The sequence below is a fragment of the Maniola hyperantus genome, chromosome 17 (genome assembly GCF_902806685.2).
Source record: "Maniola hyperantus chromosome 17, iAphHyp1.2, whole genome shotgun sequence".
Classification (NCBI taxonomy): domain Eukaryota; kingdom Metazoa; phylum Arthropoda; class Insecta; order Lepidoptera; family Nymphalidae; genus Maniola; species Maniola hyperantus.
The window spans coordinates 975,552-992,618 of NC_048552.1; the positions used below are offsets into that span (position 1 = coordinate 975,552).

At 38.6% G+C, this 17,067-nt stretch overlaps 3 protein-coding genes across 6 annotated transcripts in view; 2 read left to right on the plus strand and 1 right to left on the minus strand.

Annotated features, from left to right (window-relative positions):
- Nucleotides 1-17,067, plus strand: part of LOC117990006 (ubiquitin-associated protein 1) — a 184,491-nt gene that overhangs the window by 53,968 nt on the left and 113,456 nt on the right. The gene's annotated exons all lie outside the window — the stretch shown is intronic.
- Chsy (Chondroitin sulfate synthase) overlaps nt 1-17,067 on the plus strand; it is a 144,375-nt gene that overhangs the window by 42,014 nt on the left and 85,294 nt on the right. The gene's annotated exons all lie outside the window — the stretch shown is intronic.
- Nucleotides 6,468-16,943, minus strand: LOC117990009 (keratin, type I cytoskeletal 9). Its single transcript, XM_034977438.2, has 2 exons — nt 16,892-16,943; nt 6,468-7,338 (listed from the first exon to the last, which is right to left on the minus strand). Exons 1-2 carry the CDS (start codon nt 16,907-16,909, stop codon nt 6,856-6,858), a joined length of 501 nt encoding a protein of 166 aa, XP_034833329.1. The 5' UTR covers nt 16,910-16,943; the 3' UTR covers nt 6,468-6,855.

The following is a 17,067-nucleotide window of genomic DNA, read 5'->3' on the forward strand; positions in this document are numbered from 1 at the left end:
AATACACAAAGTAGCAAACATACCACATAAATTAAAAACAGCTTTCATTGAAAAATTTTACTGCTTCCAGGGACCTCATTTTTATAATAAAGTTAATGCATTGACACATATCTACACACATAAATTATCTTATTAAGACACCGAAAATTTACTTACCACTTTTAAATAACTTATAGAAACTGAAGTTAAAGATTTTCTTCAAATACCTACCCTCTAAACGTACCTGTATTTGAAACTGTTCACGCTTTTTGTATCTTACACACCCTCTCTCATACCACACATACACACACATATATAACAGACATACACTATAGGTACTATATTAGTTTATTTCCCAGAGAGGTCATATAGTATGTATATATGTAGGTATATATTAAACTTCATATTATTGTAATCTAATGTCAAAAATGTTTTTGTTTTGTATAATATTTATCTGTGTGTGCAGTCTGCCAATCCGCATTGGGCCAGCGTGTCAGACTATGGCCTAAACCTCAGTAGTGGGCCAATACTGATCATAATGATGATGCAAAGACGGCCTTATTGCTTCACAGAGCAATCTCCACCAGGCAACCCTTGGTAAGACGAGTGAATATGAAGGTATGTAGGGTCATCATCACCATGATCAACCCATCGCTGGCTCACTACTGAGCACGGGTCTCCTCTCAGAAATCAGAATGAAAAGGATTTGGCCATAGTCCACCGCGCTAGTCAAGTGTGGATTGGCAGACTTCATACACCTTTTAGGGTAGTAGATACAGATTATATTAATCCCAAGTAGATTACGGAGGTTCGATTACGATTCCGAAATGTCGGAACTTCCGATTTTTTAAATTTATTATCTTGAATACAAAAGAAAAATAGGTAAGTATAAATATTTTATGCGCAACCCAAAATACGATCTACTGCAGCTTATAATACAGGGCAAGATAAAAGGCAGACGTAGGCCTGGCGGTAGACGAATATCCTGGCTCAAGAACCTTCGCCAGTGGTTTAACATGAGTACAAGATCACTGTTTAGGGCAGCAGTAAACAAGATCCAGATAGCCTTAATGATTGCCAACCTCCGGTAGGAGATGGCACTTGAAGAAGAAGATAAATATTTACATGTAGAAAAAAACTGATTACTAAAAGATTTCTAAATAAAAATTTCAATTACATGTGAATTGCGAGGTCATGCGATGTACAGTACGCGGCAGAAAGTAATGTACATCGGCCTTTAGAATGACATTTCGGGTTTGTAGAGCGTTGTCTCTGTCACTTATACCTTACTAGATGATGCCCGCAACTTCGTCCGCGTGGATTTAGGTTTTTAAAAATCCCGTGGGAACTTTTTTTTATTTTACGGGATAAAAGTAGCCCATGTCCTTCTCCGGGATGCAAGCTATATCTCTACCACATTTTATTAAAATCGGTTGAACGGATGGGCCGTGAAAAGCTAGCAGACGGACAGACAGACAGACAGACAGACACACTTTCGCATTTATAATATTATTAGTATGGATATGACGTTTTGTCGGTCTCAACAACAAAGACAATGCTCTACAAATCTGCTATCTCCTTCTAAAGGTCGATGCACATTACTTTCGGCCGCGTACTGTACGTAATTGTTTGGCAAGATTTCAACGGCGACAAACGATCTCAGTGAAAAGAATAAACCGCCACGCTCCACTTTTGTAAATGTGGCACATTTCTGAGATAACATCTTCCTGCGATTAGAGTAATTACGGATAAACACACTTTCACACCGACTTCGTACAGCCATCGTCAACTACGACACGCGTTGCTTCGCTTTTCGCAACTGGCCGTTGCTAGAGCCGAAAAAAAAGTCGAAAAAAAAACGGGCCGAATTGAGAAACCTCCTTTTTGGAAGTCAGTTAAAAATCTAGTCGTATTCATCATTATCCCAGTTGGGCCGCAGACTCAGAGTGGTTCACTAAGCAACAGAATATAAGTACAGTTCTTCCAGCTTACTTATCTAGCGCCTTCATCATCATCATCATGATCAACCCAGCGCCGGCTCACTACAGAGCATGGGTCTCCTCTCAGAGTGAGAAGACCATAGTCGCTACTCGCTCCAGCAATGCACGATGCTGCAATTGCTTGTAGGTACAGTATGGTATAATAATATTGTAAATTGATGATTTGAAAAGAGCAACCGCCGAGTTTCTTGCTGGTTCTTCTCGGTAGGAACGGCATTCCGAACCAGTGGTAAATTAAACTAGTTAACGATTCAAAAGCACTTGTAATAAGTCTACTTGAATAAAATAAATTCTATTCTATTCTATTCCATTCCATTCCATTCCATTCCATTCCATTTCATTCTATTCTATTCTACTACGCTGGTCATGTGCAAATTGTTAGAAATTACACACCTTCCAGAACATTATGGAGAACTCTCAGGCCTCGCCTTGCTTGTTATTAATTAATAATTATTGACAAAAAATCGGGGTATGAGGCGGGGTTACGCCCCACACCCCGCACGTCACCCTCGCTCGCCCGCACCGGGTTGGCGCGGGGGCTGTGTGGGTGTGCGGACGTTCCCTCCCCGATTGCTATCTCGACCTGTCGCTTACTACTTACTACTACGCTTACCTACTATAGCTACTATAGGTATACTACGCTTACTACGCTTCCTACGCTTACTTATTACGCTTAAGTCTGCGCTTACTATAGGTATAGGCATAGGCTATCAAATCGTCACTAGTAGTTCTTTAACAATAGAGTGAGACTTCTGTACGTTAGTACTATTATATTTTCTGTGGTATAGGTTAGTTGTCGCCGGGAGCAAACGGTCATCAACATGGTAGGTTCATTGTATACGTGTTGTACAAGAAGCCAGGTTATGTAAGAGTATACATTATGTCCGAGATCGGAGCGATTAGTTGTGGGATTGCGTTTCATAATGATCAGACGATGGTACTGTGCAAGTGGGTCGCTACATGGCCCTTACACCAGCGCTAGTTATAGCAGTACCCGTAGTATAAGATTTTACGTCTCACCAAACGTTGCTAGAATTCGAGAGTCGAAACACAATAACATCAAAGTAAAATGGACCTAAAGTGCCTTGAATTGAAGTCAAATATTCAATGCCACTGATTTTAATTTCGCAATGTTTCCCCTTGAAACGCTGGCTGTAGAAGTGTAGACAAACTTGAGCTTTAAAACAATGCGTTTAAGATCCAGTTTACTGTAACGCGGAAGTATTTCGACTCTCGAATTTGGTTTGGTTTGGTGAGACGTAAAATCTTGTACTACGGGTACAGGTTATCTTATGAAATCGCTATTAAAATCATCTGAAAATCAGCGTCCTGCAAGACATTATGCTGTGCTGTACACCCATGTGGGTGTGTGTGTCGTCATAGATGAAAATGTTACATTTGTACTTTGTTTTTATCTGTGACACCAACAGCAAATAAATGCATTTTCTTTCTTTCTATTACTTCAATACTCTCCTCTAAATAGTCGCACTAGCTGATATCTACCCGCAACTTCGTGAATTTAGGTTTCTAAAAGTTCTATGGAACCTCTTTGAGTTTTCGGGATTCAAAGTAGCCTTATAGTACTCGACGGGTAGAGATTGCAATGGGGAGGTAACGCCCGCACAGCCCCCGCGTTAACCCGGTGTGGGCGAGCGCGGGTGACGTGCGGGTGTACGGGGCGTCCTCCCGCCTCGTACCCCGATTGCCACCTTAACCTGGCGCGGACTGTACGTCATTCTCATTCTCCATATACACAAGCAAAAAAATCACGTCAATCCGATGCTCCGGACAAACCAACAAACCCCTAGTAACTCCCGAGCGTAGCGAGGGTGTAGCATCTAAAATCCTGAGTGAAGCGCGGGTTTTAGGGGCGCTAACGACTAAGACAGCATTACCCCCAATTAATTTTTTCTGATTTAAAATGTTTTGATATTCTTTATTCCAATTCTCTTTTGAAGACTTTGCGGCCATAGAGACTCAATGCTGACGAATTCTCATGAGACATTTCAGCATGTTTTTTTAAAATGAAAGTCAGTACCCTTATTATAAAAGCGAAAGTGTGTTTGTTTGTTGATGAGATAGCCTACCAGATGAGGCTATTAATCGCGGTGAAATGTCTCGTAATTTTTTGGGGGTAATGCTGTCTTACAGCATTACCCCCAAGTTCAATACTATTTCTTTCTATTTGTAGCATTGTAGAAACAGCTCGCTCGAGTCGTGGCCACACAGCACCAACGCGGGTAATTGTATAGTAATCTAAAAAAGAGCATTAGCATCACTGCGGGGTTATAGTTGAAACAGTCTCGTTTTCAACATCTGAACTTTATTGTGATAAATGTCAGGAGTTAATGAATAGAGCTACTTTTTTCATCATCATCATCATCAACATCAACATCATCATCATCATCATCATCATCATCATCATCATCATCATCATCATCATCATCATCATCATCATCATCATAATCATCATCATCATCATCAACCAATCGCCGACTCACTATAGAGCACGGGTCTCTTCTCGAGTGAGCTCTCGATATAGCTCAGCGGGTGGCGAAGCTGAAGTGGCAATGGGCAATAGGGCATATAGTTCGGAAAACCGATACACGTTGGGGTCCTAAGGCACTGGAGTGGCGACCTCGCACCGGAAAGCGCAGCGTTGGAAGACCTCCCACTATTATCTAGATGGACGGACGAGATCAGGTGGGTCGCATGGAGCCGCTAGATGGTGGCGGCGCAAGACCGTGGCGTGTGGAAGTCTCTACAAGAGATCTATGTCCAGTTGTTGACGTCTATCGGTAATATTGATGATGATGATGATTCTCAAAGGTGTGTAAACCTGCACTGGGCTTAGTTGTTTAATTAAAACGCATATATCATAGATAACACACTATATACCAGTATTCCCGCCATTATTTATTTCACAGACGTAGTATATATATATATATATATATTTTTTTGTTTATTTGAAAGTAATCAACAGCGTAAATACATAATTATTATTTAAATTTAAATCTAGTTATAACAGAAGGCCAAAAGAGATAACTTAAAATTATAAATAAAACTATTGTAACAGAATAGATTTAGAATAAATGTAGGTATATACAATAATAAAATTACAACAGTGTGTGTATGATTGTGTGTGTGTGTGTGTATGCGTGTGTGAGTATTAATGAAGTACCTACAGTACGCGGCAGAAAATATTGTAGGTACATCTATCTTTAGAAAGATATAGCGGTTTCGTAGAGCGATGTCTCTGTCGTTGGGACCGACAAAACGCCAGATAAGTATGAGTGACAGAGATAACGCTCTACAAAGCTGAAATCTCATTCTAAAGGTCGATGTACAATATTTCCTGCCGGCTATTGTATTTGTAAGTAATTGTGTAAACGTAAAAATATTGCTAAGCTGTGATAGCCTAGTGGTTAAGACGTCCGCCTTCTAATCGGAGGTCGGGAGTTCGATCCCGGGCACGCACCTCTAACTTTTCAGAGTTATGTTCGTTTTGCTTTAACGGTGAAGGAAAACATCGTGAGGAAACCTGCATGCGTGAGAATTCGCCATAATGTTCTCAAAAGTGTGTGAAGTCTACCAATCCGCACATGGCCAGCGTGTTAGACTATGGCCAAACCATTCTCATTCTGAGAGGAGACGCGTGCTCAGCGATGGGTTGATCATGATGATAATGATGACGATACAAAATTACATAATAATTAATACTGAATAGAGAGTTTAAAGTTAAACATAATTCAAAATTTGAACGCTACATCATCATAACCAAGCAATACTTAATTAATTGCCTTGTTATTTTCCGCGGAAGCTTCAAAATAGGTGTAACATCAAGCGAAATGGGTTTAAACTTAATCTGTATGTTAATTCTGTTGCGCATTTAAATATACAACGCTAAATTTAATTCCTACTTTCATTTATTTGAATTTTTGTGTTAAGCTAACGACCGAAATTTAAATTTTGTAACATCTGTTTTGGTGGTTTTTACTAATTTTTTCTGATTTAAAATGTTTAGATATTCTTTATTCCAATTCTCTTTTGAAGACTTTGCGGCCATAGAGTCTCAATGCTCACAATTACTATTCATCTAAACTGCTATTCTTATTTCATCTGTTCCATGTTATTTTATTACTTGCGACTAATTTATTCGATTACTGATAGGCGACAGCTTTTATCTGGCGACAGTTTATCATCAAACTAGCTTAAGCCAGCGACTTACGACCACGTAGATTGTACTAATTTCAAACCCCCATTTTAGCCCCTTTGAATTTTTAAAAATCCTTTCTCAACGGATGTCTACATCATGACAGTTATCTGCATGATGCATCCCAAATTTCAGCCCGATCTGTCCCGTCTGTCCGGTAGTTTGAGCTGTGCGTTAATAGATCAATCAGTCAGTCAGCTTTTCTTTTTATATATTTAGAAGATATTGATCTTGGTCGTATATTGTCAGGTTGGAGTCTAAAAAATACAACAAAATACGGTGTCAAAATGTATTTATTATTTTTTTATAAAAAAAACAAAAACTTAAAATAACAATTAAGCTAACTTATCGATAAACTTTATACAGAACAAGAGTCGTCCCCAGCTATGAGCCACTTCGTTTTCTCCCGAGAGCTGTCGGAACTGTCAAAGGTATGTTTGACAGTTTTGACAGCTGTCACGAAACGACTGGCTGATAGCTGGGCAACCCGTGAGCGTGCACAGTCGCAAGCGTTGGCCGGGTGGCAGGCCGAGGCAGAGCGAGGCCACCTACATTGTACGTGGCCCTCGATCCATTGGTTTAGGCATTCGGGCTGTCGGAGATGGAACGATCTAACCCGAATAAGTCGAACATCTCAAAGGATGGCTGTTGGGAATTTGGGATTTAGTAGGGAGCGCCGTAGCTGCCGGAGGGGGTGCCGTACGACGTGGAAGGGCCGGACGGGTACCCGCCGCCGCCGCCGCTGTATCCGCCGGTCTGCTCGTACTGGGCGACTTGGATGGCTTGACGGATAGCTTCAAGGCTGATGCCTACGACGCGGCCACCGCTGGGGACTCCGTAGGAAGTGGATGGGACGCCGTATGAGGAAGAGATACCACCGCCGTGGCCGCCTCCGTGTCCGCCGCCGTGTCCGCCTCCGGATGAAGCCTCTTCCCTGAGGAGGATTTGACGGACTTGTTCTAGGAGTTGAGAGTCGACGTTTTGTCCTTCGGAGGTCTGGTAACCTGAGGAGACGGCGCGCAAGCTGCCGCCTCCACCGATCAGACCGCCGATGCCACCGCCACCGTGGCCTCCTGACGGACGGTTATAGTTGTAACCGGAGGGAGCTTCGGCGCTGGAACTCGCCACCAAAGCCAGGGCTATGCACTGTGGACAACAGGAAATTGGACTCATCAGATTTTACTTCATAAAGCTTGATTTACTTATTTCAGTTTGAAGGAATTTCGAAGAATTTGTGATTTCGATAGACTTTTTCTAACGATAAGTTGTGTCCACTAACAATCGTACTTACAGAAGCTATCTCTGTCAAGTCTACAAGTAAACACTTGCTGAAAGTTAATTTCAAGTTTTGTATACTAAAACTTGCAGAACATTAACATAAATTCTGTAAGTTCTATTGCAAATGGACATTGAGATTTAGAAAATAAAAAGTAAGGTTTAATAATGTTTATAGTACTTAATATTTGCTCTAATGATAAAACTAATAGTGAAGAGAGCTTTCAAGAGCTTTAAACTGGAGTCGATAAAATTATTAATAAGTATATTTCATTTTACGATTCTTGTTAACACGTATGGGCGATTTTTATGATAAGCAATTATATAGGGCTATGTTATGCTTTGGCATAATTATATAATTAGTTACGTGATATATAACTATAATAATATTGAATTTATGGCTCAATTTCATTTTTATGAGTGTGTCAATTTTCACAAACACTCGCTAACTCGCTCGGAGTGCTACTGTAGGTGTTTACTTTCTATGTTTGAGTAGGATTCTATTTGTTATGTCAATATTTCCGAAATATACAAATACTTATATTTCTAAACTTATCATCAGGAAAAATAAATGAAAAAAAATATTTCAGAGTTTAAATAATCTTCTAAAAAATCTTCCCCGCGAGAGCTTCTGTGCGCTGCGTAAACAATGCAATTATAGTAGAATAGGTTCCTCTCAAGATACCCAGCGAAACGGGGGCGGGTCACTAGTCTTTAAAATAAAACCGTAATTTCTTTCCGTGTTGATGTAAGTTTTAGTGTTAAATTATTCAGTAAACGGTTAAAAAGAATTTTAAATAATGTTTTGTTTTCACTTTCATCGATGGTTATGTCAATTGTGATTGCGTATCGGCACATCTCGGCAGCTTGTCTAAGCAAACGTTGCATAAGCATATAATATGTATGTCCAGCATTGGACAAACACAGTGACGCTAATGTTTACTTGGCAATTTAAACTTTCATAACATAGGTATTGATTACTAGATGATGGCCGCGATTTTTTCCCCGTGGATGGTTCTGTAAAAATCTCGTGGGGACTTTCTGATTTTCCGGGATAACAAAAATATACGCGCCGAATTGAGAACCTCTTTATTTTCGGTTGTTGTTTAAAAAGTAGTTTATGTTAGTCTCCGGGATGCAAGCTTTGTACAAATCGATTGAAAAAGAAACACGGCTATAATTTATACACTTGCAAAGGTCTGATTGCAGAACAACGCGAGCGCCATTTAGGTTCCCCAACCTCACTCCATGAAGCCCTCGGCAACCTGGGTGGTGTACTCGGCTTCTGGAGCGAGCTTGGATGGCTGGAGTCGAAATCGTTTAAGTGCGGAAACCAGTTCAGAGTGAAGAAAGAAAGAAGCAAGAAAATCTGTGCAAGTGATGATGCAGCCTAATCAGCACGCTTGCCTATTCACTCTTGCCTTGAAGGTGGAAGGGAAAACTGATGTCGTATGATAATAACATATCGAGGAGTTCAGACAGGATTTCAAAACCTAAGCCACGCGGACTTAGCGCGGGCATCATCTGGTTATCGATAAAATAGAAAAAATAATTCTTTGTCACATCACTATTTTCGGTTCACTTTTCCTCATGAAGTTAATTGGAGGTGAAATTTTGTCTACGTGTATTATTATTTTGGGTCAAGACGTGTTTTCTGTGCTTATGACGGTAGGCACTATGTTATCGAGTATTTGACTTTCTTTTTATATTGTTTACAATTTAGATACACGGTAATTGAGATAACCTTTATCGTTACGACTGAACACATCTCCTCTCCGCTCCTAGGTGGATACCGGGCCTCAAGGATGGGGCACTACATACCTCCCTTTTCTGGAAGAGTTTCGTCGTATTTTCGAATCGTCATTCGTCATAGCTTCGGTCCAGATATAATATTATGGATATTAGTAGGCCTATACGGTACACCATTACAGTGTTGATAAAGTCGTCAAAAACAACTTAAGTAACACTACATTGTAGCTAACAGGTCAATGGAAAAAAGTCAGTAAGTAATCATTATCTATCTTCATCGAGCTGTGATGTAAACAACATCGGCGTCGTCCCGACCTATGACACTGCACTTTCACCACACGACGCAGCTATTATATCCTGCGTCCGCGCATGTAACAGCTACCAAATCAAAACGATTATCTCTATCAATAGTGCTGCATTATTTTGCACTTTCAAGTCCGCGATTTTACCAACGCATATTTTTTTAAATCCCGTGTGAAAGCTTAGAATTTTCCGAGATACAAAGATTCCCACGATTTGAGAACCTCCTCCTTATTTGAAGATTGAAAAGTGAAGTCAAGTTTCGTCAAAGTTGGTTTAACTGATAGGCCATGAAAAGGTAATAGTGAAAATTTCAACTGTTTAACTATTACGGTTCATGAGATACAGCCTGGTGACAGACGGACAGACAGACAGACGGACGGACAACGGAGTCTTAGCAATAGGGTCCCGTTTTACCCTTTGGAATAGGGTTAATAAGGCCTGGTATCGATCAAAGAGAACCTAGCTAGGCTGATTATTCTACTAACTCCATCCCACGGCTATCTCCATTTTGATGGATATAGAGCCTTATACTGGAATTTAAACAAATTATTATTGGAATTTTAATTATTGTTTACGAAAACGAAAGCGTCTGTGATATTAAATGTAAAACTATTTGGGCCATTGCGTGAGATTTCCGCCAAGTTAGGAAGTCACGCGGTGACTGCGATCATCGTGACTTTATACAATGGCTAATCGTTATGGGCATGTAAGATACCTCATTCTATCTGTCTGTTTGTTTGTTTTAGTTAACAGTTGCGTCATCGTATTTCTTTGAGCTTAATAATATGAATGACTAGCTTATGCTCGCGACTTCGTCCGCGCGGACAACACAAATTCCAAACCCCTTTCACCTTCTTAGAGGTTGAATTTTCAAAAATCCTTTCTTAGCGGATGCCTACGTCATAATAGCTAACTGCATGCCAAATTTCAGGCCGACCCGTCCAGTAGTTTGAGCTGTGCGTTGATAGTCAGTCAATCAGACAGTCAGTCACCTTTTCCTTTTATATATTTAAAGATAATTTTATTCTGTTAATTACTAAAGTCATTAAGAATGATTTATGTTAAGTGTCTGTCCCAGATTAAGAAGTAAGAATTGTTTTAAAGTTTATGTCGCGCAGTAACGAGACATAACACAACCTAAATGAAGAATAAGAGCCAATCAATAAAGAATTCGCAAATGAAGATAAAATAAATATGTAAATATGGTTACAATGTTTAGTCCGGTTAATTGATTATATTATTAATTCCTAAAATTCCGACAATAATATAACAAGGAAAGGTCAAAGGATATCTCAGTAAACAGTTAAACTCTATTTCTTCAAAAAATTACTACGGATATCTATCTACTTTATGGGGAGATAAAAGTTAAATTAATATGTATATACAATAAAAATAAAAATAAATCTTTTTATTTTATTATAGGCTTGCGCTTGACTGCAATCTCACCAAACAATAGGAGACGATGCAGCCTAAAATGGAGCATGCCTGCCTAGAAGGTTCATTCAATCTTCTTTTGAACGTACCAATATTATCGGTAGGTATTCGGTACCAATAACATTAAAAACATTCATACTTATAAACAGTGATTCTTACAAGTTTTGTATCACAATATAACATTGGAGACCCATTGAAGCAAAGCAATTTTTGGGTTAGGGAGACGAGCATTTCTTTGGAAACCACTTATTCTATGGTGATGCGATCGTGTCACGTAAAGTGACAAGATCGGATGTGTTTCATCTATGTCCAAATCCAATTTAAAAGCAGGACGCATCAAGTTCGGCAATTCAAATCACTTTGCGTTTGGAATAGATGAATACAGTCCAGATTACGACAGTCACCGACACCCTAGGCAAATAAATTGTTCTACGCGGTCCATTGAACGTGACTGTCATATAGTATGATGCCAGGATAAAACAAGTCAATATGTAATGCTATCAGTACCTCAGTACCCTTATTATAAATGCAAAAGTGTGTTTGTTTATTGGTTTGTCGGTTTGTCCTTGAATCGCGTCGCAACGGTGCAATGGATTGACGTGAATTTTTGCATGGGTATAGATAAAGACTTGGAGAGTGACATAGACATACTTTTTATCCCGGAAAATGAAAGAGTTTCCACGGGATTTTTAAAAACCTAATTCCACGCGGACGAAGTCACGGGTATCTATCACGGACTAGTCTGTAATAAAAAGACTTGTCCTGATGTACTCACATTATATCAAGGTGCAGTTCTCAAACCAGTGAACCAGATCTAGAAACTTGAAAATTTGCATCAAAGGGATTTTGAGAAATTCCAACAGAATCCTTAAAACCTTACTTAATCGCATGGAAGAACTCGTGTGAATCATCTAGTTCAGTATACGTAAGGTTAGGTGCCCTAAATCTATTGGAATTGCAATTTCCACAAACTTTACCTTATGGTAAAAACTTTAACTAAGTATGCAAAAGCGATTGATTTGACTTCATTTTGATACACAACTTGCTATTATTCTCAGTGGCAATTGCTGGTTAGGGACGCAGTGGCATTCCTTAATCTCTTTGTATTCTTTACCCCCTTAGTGGTTGCATTTTCGAAAATCCTTTTACAGTGCTTGCTTTTTTCGAAATTGCTGTCTCGATTTCATACTCTAAGAATTTAGGCGTTGATTTCTGAATCCTGACTAATTGTAATGACGTGCGGGTCCATTTCATTGCGCGAACAGATTGGCAATGTTAATTTTCTATTTCTAATAGCCTTTTGAACCGTACAAACACATCATTAGCGCCGGTCATGTAAAGCAATAGTTGATTGTGTAGGCCGTTTAAATCGATTGCGCAGACCATTCTGCGCATGTATGGTGTAGGAATACCAATATATGCTTTGATAATGACCGCTTTAACTAGGTGAGTACTCTAACGCGTCTTTTATGGGAGGTATTGCCTATTACATTATGTATTGTATAGTCATTAGTTTTGAGTAGGTTTGCGAAAATTTGTTCCTCAAGAAGATGTTAAATGACTATTTTATTCTTGTATTGATTTTGATGTTGTAACTTGTTGAGTGTTACTTTTTAATTTAACGTGCTTAAACTCATCTTAAGTATGGAAAACGGAAGCGGAAAACTTACAAGAAAAATGTATGTTTGACATCTAATAATTTTGGTTGATTTTACTCAACGGTTATGACTTATGATGAATGGAAATGTTACACTAAGGGCTCTGATGCAGTAAAATCTAACCTGATTACTGATAGTAAACTAAATTATAGAAAAAGAGACGGATAAAATCTATATACATAAAAGGAAAAGGTGACTGAGGTGTGAGGATCGGGCTAAAATTTGGCATGCCGATAGGTATTATGACGTAGGCATCCACTAAGAAAGGATTTTTGAAAATTCAACCCCTAAGGGAGTGAAATAGGGGTTTGAAATTTGTGTAGTCTACGTGGACGAAGTCGCGAGCATAAGCTAGTTAATAATAAGATGGTAACGTTTAACAAGAATTTAAGGTCGCAAGACAAACAGTGGAAGCCACTAGACAGACAGGCAGAACTAGCGCAGAATAGTCGATCAAACTAAAACTCATGGGCGGCTGTGACAAAGCGTTAATGATGATGATGATGATTCTGTTTTTGTTAGTCTCCTAACACTAGTAGTGTAGGTATTATAAGGATTTGAAACTAAACGTTTTAGATGGAGTGCTGACGGCTGTGGATGGAATGCAAGGTAAATAATAGGGTGGAAGAAGGGATGGAATCTAAAATCTTTATGGATGCTATGGATGAGATATTGCGGATGGGATGGGAAGGGTGTCCCCTTGACGGCAACTTTAGTTCCAATTTTCGCCACGCGCCAAGATAGCCTTGTCGCACAGTAACATTTTTTGGGTGGGCCTAAAACAAGCGAAACTCAAAACTGAGAGATAACAGAATGGGTAACATTTCAATCTTTCTATTTGGAAAAAGCGTGTATAAATGAGTGTGCACTTCCTTAAAGAAATTGGCATGGATGATCTTATTTTACGCTCATTTAATACAAAGCAAATGTGGTGCTGCATTGAAATTCTAAAGATGCACTGCTTTATGTGAATTTGTGTTCTTAGCACGTTCGATGACTGACTCATGAGCCACGAGACATGACTGTTATGTTTTGGATTTACTTAGAGCTACATTTTTAAAATTTACGGGATATTTCACTGCATTTATCTGCCTCATCTGGTGATGGAGCTGGCTTATTTTTTGCTCAAAGCATTAGCCTGACTGTTCAGCGCGGATTTGCAGCCAGTATTTTTGGTACCATTCCTCGCGGGCATGATTTGTACAGTAATTTAATAAGACTAGCTCTGAGTTTCATCACAAAGTTTTCATTAAAAAAAAATTATTTGGCTTATTTATTTTCATTTTCACAAATTAATACAAAATAAATAGGTACCTAGATCAGACCTAGATCATAGTAGATTAAGACTACTAGTCAGTGATCTACTACTGCTACTTTGATTAATAATGTTGATTATCTAAACCTATGTTATGTCACGTCTGTCTGTCTAGCTTACCTACATAGTTTTACTATATACGGTGGTATAACATTTACATTCTTTCCTTCTTTCTTATGTCGTAGTAACTATTTATTATACCTACTGCATATAAAAATAGTATAAATAATTAGGGGTGTTAACATGGGTGTTAAATGTTAATCATGAGATCAACAGGCATTTTGATATCTTAGAACAACAAAGTCATGCCATGTCATGTAATAAATAATAATTATTCTAATAGCGTTAAGAAAGTCTCAGCGATGGTGATTATCTTGTAAAGTTCCATAATCGTCTGATTTCTGACTCGTTTGACATGCGTAATGAAGACCATTATGGTTATTAGATCTCATTAGAATAAAACTTCTTACATTGTTGAAGAGTTTTTCTCAATTTATAAGGTAGCTTTCTATGCTTTGTAAGAGATCATTATCTTATTACGATTTTAAGTGCGTTTTCGTCTAGGTAGGATTGTTTAGGACAAGTTCATATTAATAAGCAAGGAACAAAATTTGGACAATGTTTTAAGACTTGAGGTTCCTGGGGAATTTCGTAGGGAGGGCATTCCTAAACTGACAGTGGTAGATTCACTTGACAATTTGAAAGGACTTTGTTTTTTGTTTGTCTATTTTTGAAAAATAAATCTATTCTAGCCTAGACCTTGCACTGAGCTGTGTTGATCTCTTATTAGGTTGACAGATAACATTAAACGAGTCCTAGAGAGTGTGTGAAGTCTGCTAATTCGCACTGGGCCAGCGTGGTGGACAATGGCCTAAACCCTCATTCTGAGATCATGATGATGATGATGATGAGAGAGATACAGACAAACGGCACAAATCCGTGAAGTGTGGAAGCCCCTACGATCTATGTCCAGCAGTGGATGTCTATCAGCTGATGATGATGCTACAAGTGGGTTACGCAAGGAAAATACAGTTTTTCTCATAATTAAGCAATAGTCGGCAGTCATTCTATAAACTTTGACTTATCGATGTTATGTAATAGGGAAGAGAAGATCGCCATAACGAATCGTTAGATATTGAATAACCGTGATATAATGTGATTGTGTACAGATTAAAATTAATGAAAAACCGGTCAAGTGCGTGACGGGTAACGAGCATTTTAGAGTTCCGTATTTGCCCGTCAATTTTAGGGTTACGTACCTCAAAAGTAAAAGAGGAACTCTTATAGGTTCACTTCGTTGTCTGTCTTTTTTACTATGTACTAATTTTTCATGCCTGATTATGTAAGGTGAAACATTTCTACTGGACAATTATAAACAACTCATTGTAAAAAATGTTTCTGCAAGAATCTCGAATCTTGAATCTTTCTGTCTGTCTGTTAGTCTGTGTCTTTGTCGTGTCTGTCGATTCGGGGTACTTCCCGTTGACCTAGACTCATGAATTTTATCATCGGATTTGGATCTCGGATCAGAGCGCGTTTGGAATCCTCGTTGTTCTGGTTTCTAAGTTGAATACTGTTATGACGTCGATATTAGTTTTCCAGATTTCCGTTAAAATATTCAGTTTCAAAATTTCACGGTCTCTAGAATTTACGTACAAATCTTTAAAACTAGTAATTTTTAGGGAAATCTGGCAAAGCACAGATATAAATATTAGTTTCTAGAACGTGTCAAAAAAATATCATCGAGTTTGATTGATTATTATTGGAATGAGAACAAAACTACGTGTGTATGGAGGGAGTAACGGAGAGATTCGGTATTAAAAAGGCACTGATAAAATTATAATTTAGTATGGGAATTCACGTAAGCTTTCTTTTTGATACGAAATCTTATTATTTTGTCTGTAGGGAATTCAAATGACATTACAAAGGCATGCAAAAAGCTTTCATGTGACATATTTATTGCATTTTGTTATGTGTGAACCTTCCTTATATAGATCGAGACATTGTCACGCGATTTTAATTCTTACCTAGATTTAAGTAAGAGATATAGTAATCGCTTTTTTATATGTAAATAAAGTCAAGTTGATTTGAATAGGTACGTAAAGATAAAAATCTGCATGATTTTTAGTACCGACTCGCCCGCGATTTCGTTCTATTTCTGCGTGAAAACATTGCTATCAGATTTCAATTTAAAATTTCAATATTTAAGTAAGACGGAAATTGAATTCGGGACTTTTCCCATTAGGTTCGAGAGTCAGATAAGGTAGAGATTTTAGTTTAAGATAGAATAGGTAATTTTATTTACTTATATTGTGTGTAAATAATAGTGATTGCTGATGCTGCGTGCTTTTGAATAGGGAAATGAAAAGATAAAGATTTTGAATAAAAATGATTCGAACGTAAATTCATTTCATAGCTTCATTATCTTTAAACTAAGTGTGCACGCGGCCAAAAGTGATGAACATCGACCTTTAGAAGGAGGCAGCAGATTTGTGGAGCACTGTCTCATTCGTTGAGACCGACAAAACGTCACATAGGTATGAGTGACAGAGACAACGAACAAAGCCGAAATATCATTCTAAAGGCCGATGTATATTACTGTACTTTTCATTTTTCATGACTGGATTTTATTTTCGCAGATGTAGTAGGTACAGATTTCACGATTAACTTAATATTAGGGTTTGAATTCGAGTTACTAAACTTTTATACAAATCAATCTGAAAGGGCAAATCAATGTTTTCAGTTTTCAGTTATACCTACCCGCGTATCAAAATCACAGATTCGAATTTCGAAATCGAAAGAAACGTTCGGAAATCGGGTGCATAACAATCCAAATTGAACGCGGCTTGCACTTTGACAACAATCGAGTTTATGAGAGAATCCTTGCACTATGATTTCTGAACGTCACTTCACATCACTTGGTGGTTTCAGTCAACACTGCACAACACTGCGGAGGCGGACTTACCGCTACGAAGGCCTTCATGCTGCTTACTGTGGTCACTATGGTTCGTTAGAACTGTGATGTGGTTGGTGTACATCACTGAGATATATACCAGACAAGTCGCGGTGGGGCGGAGAAAGGATGAGCTCTAGTGTTGTGCAAGCTAGGGAGATGTTTAGGAAGCTGTTCTAAACAGAGGG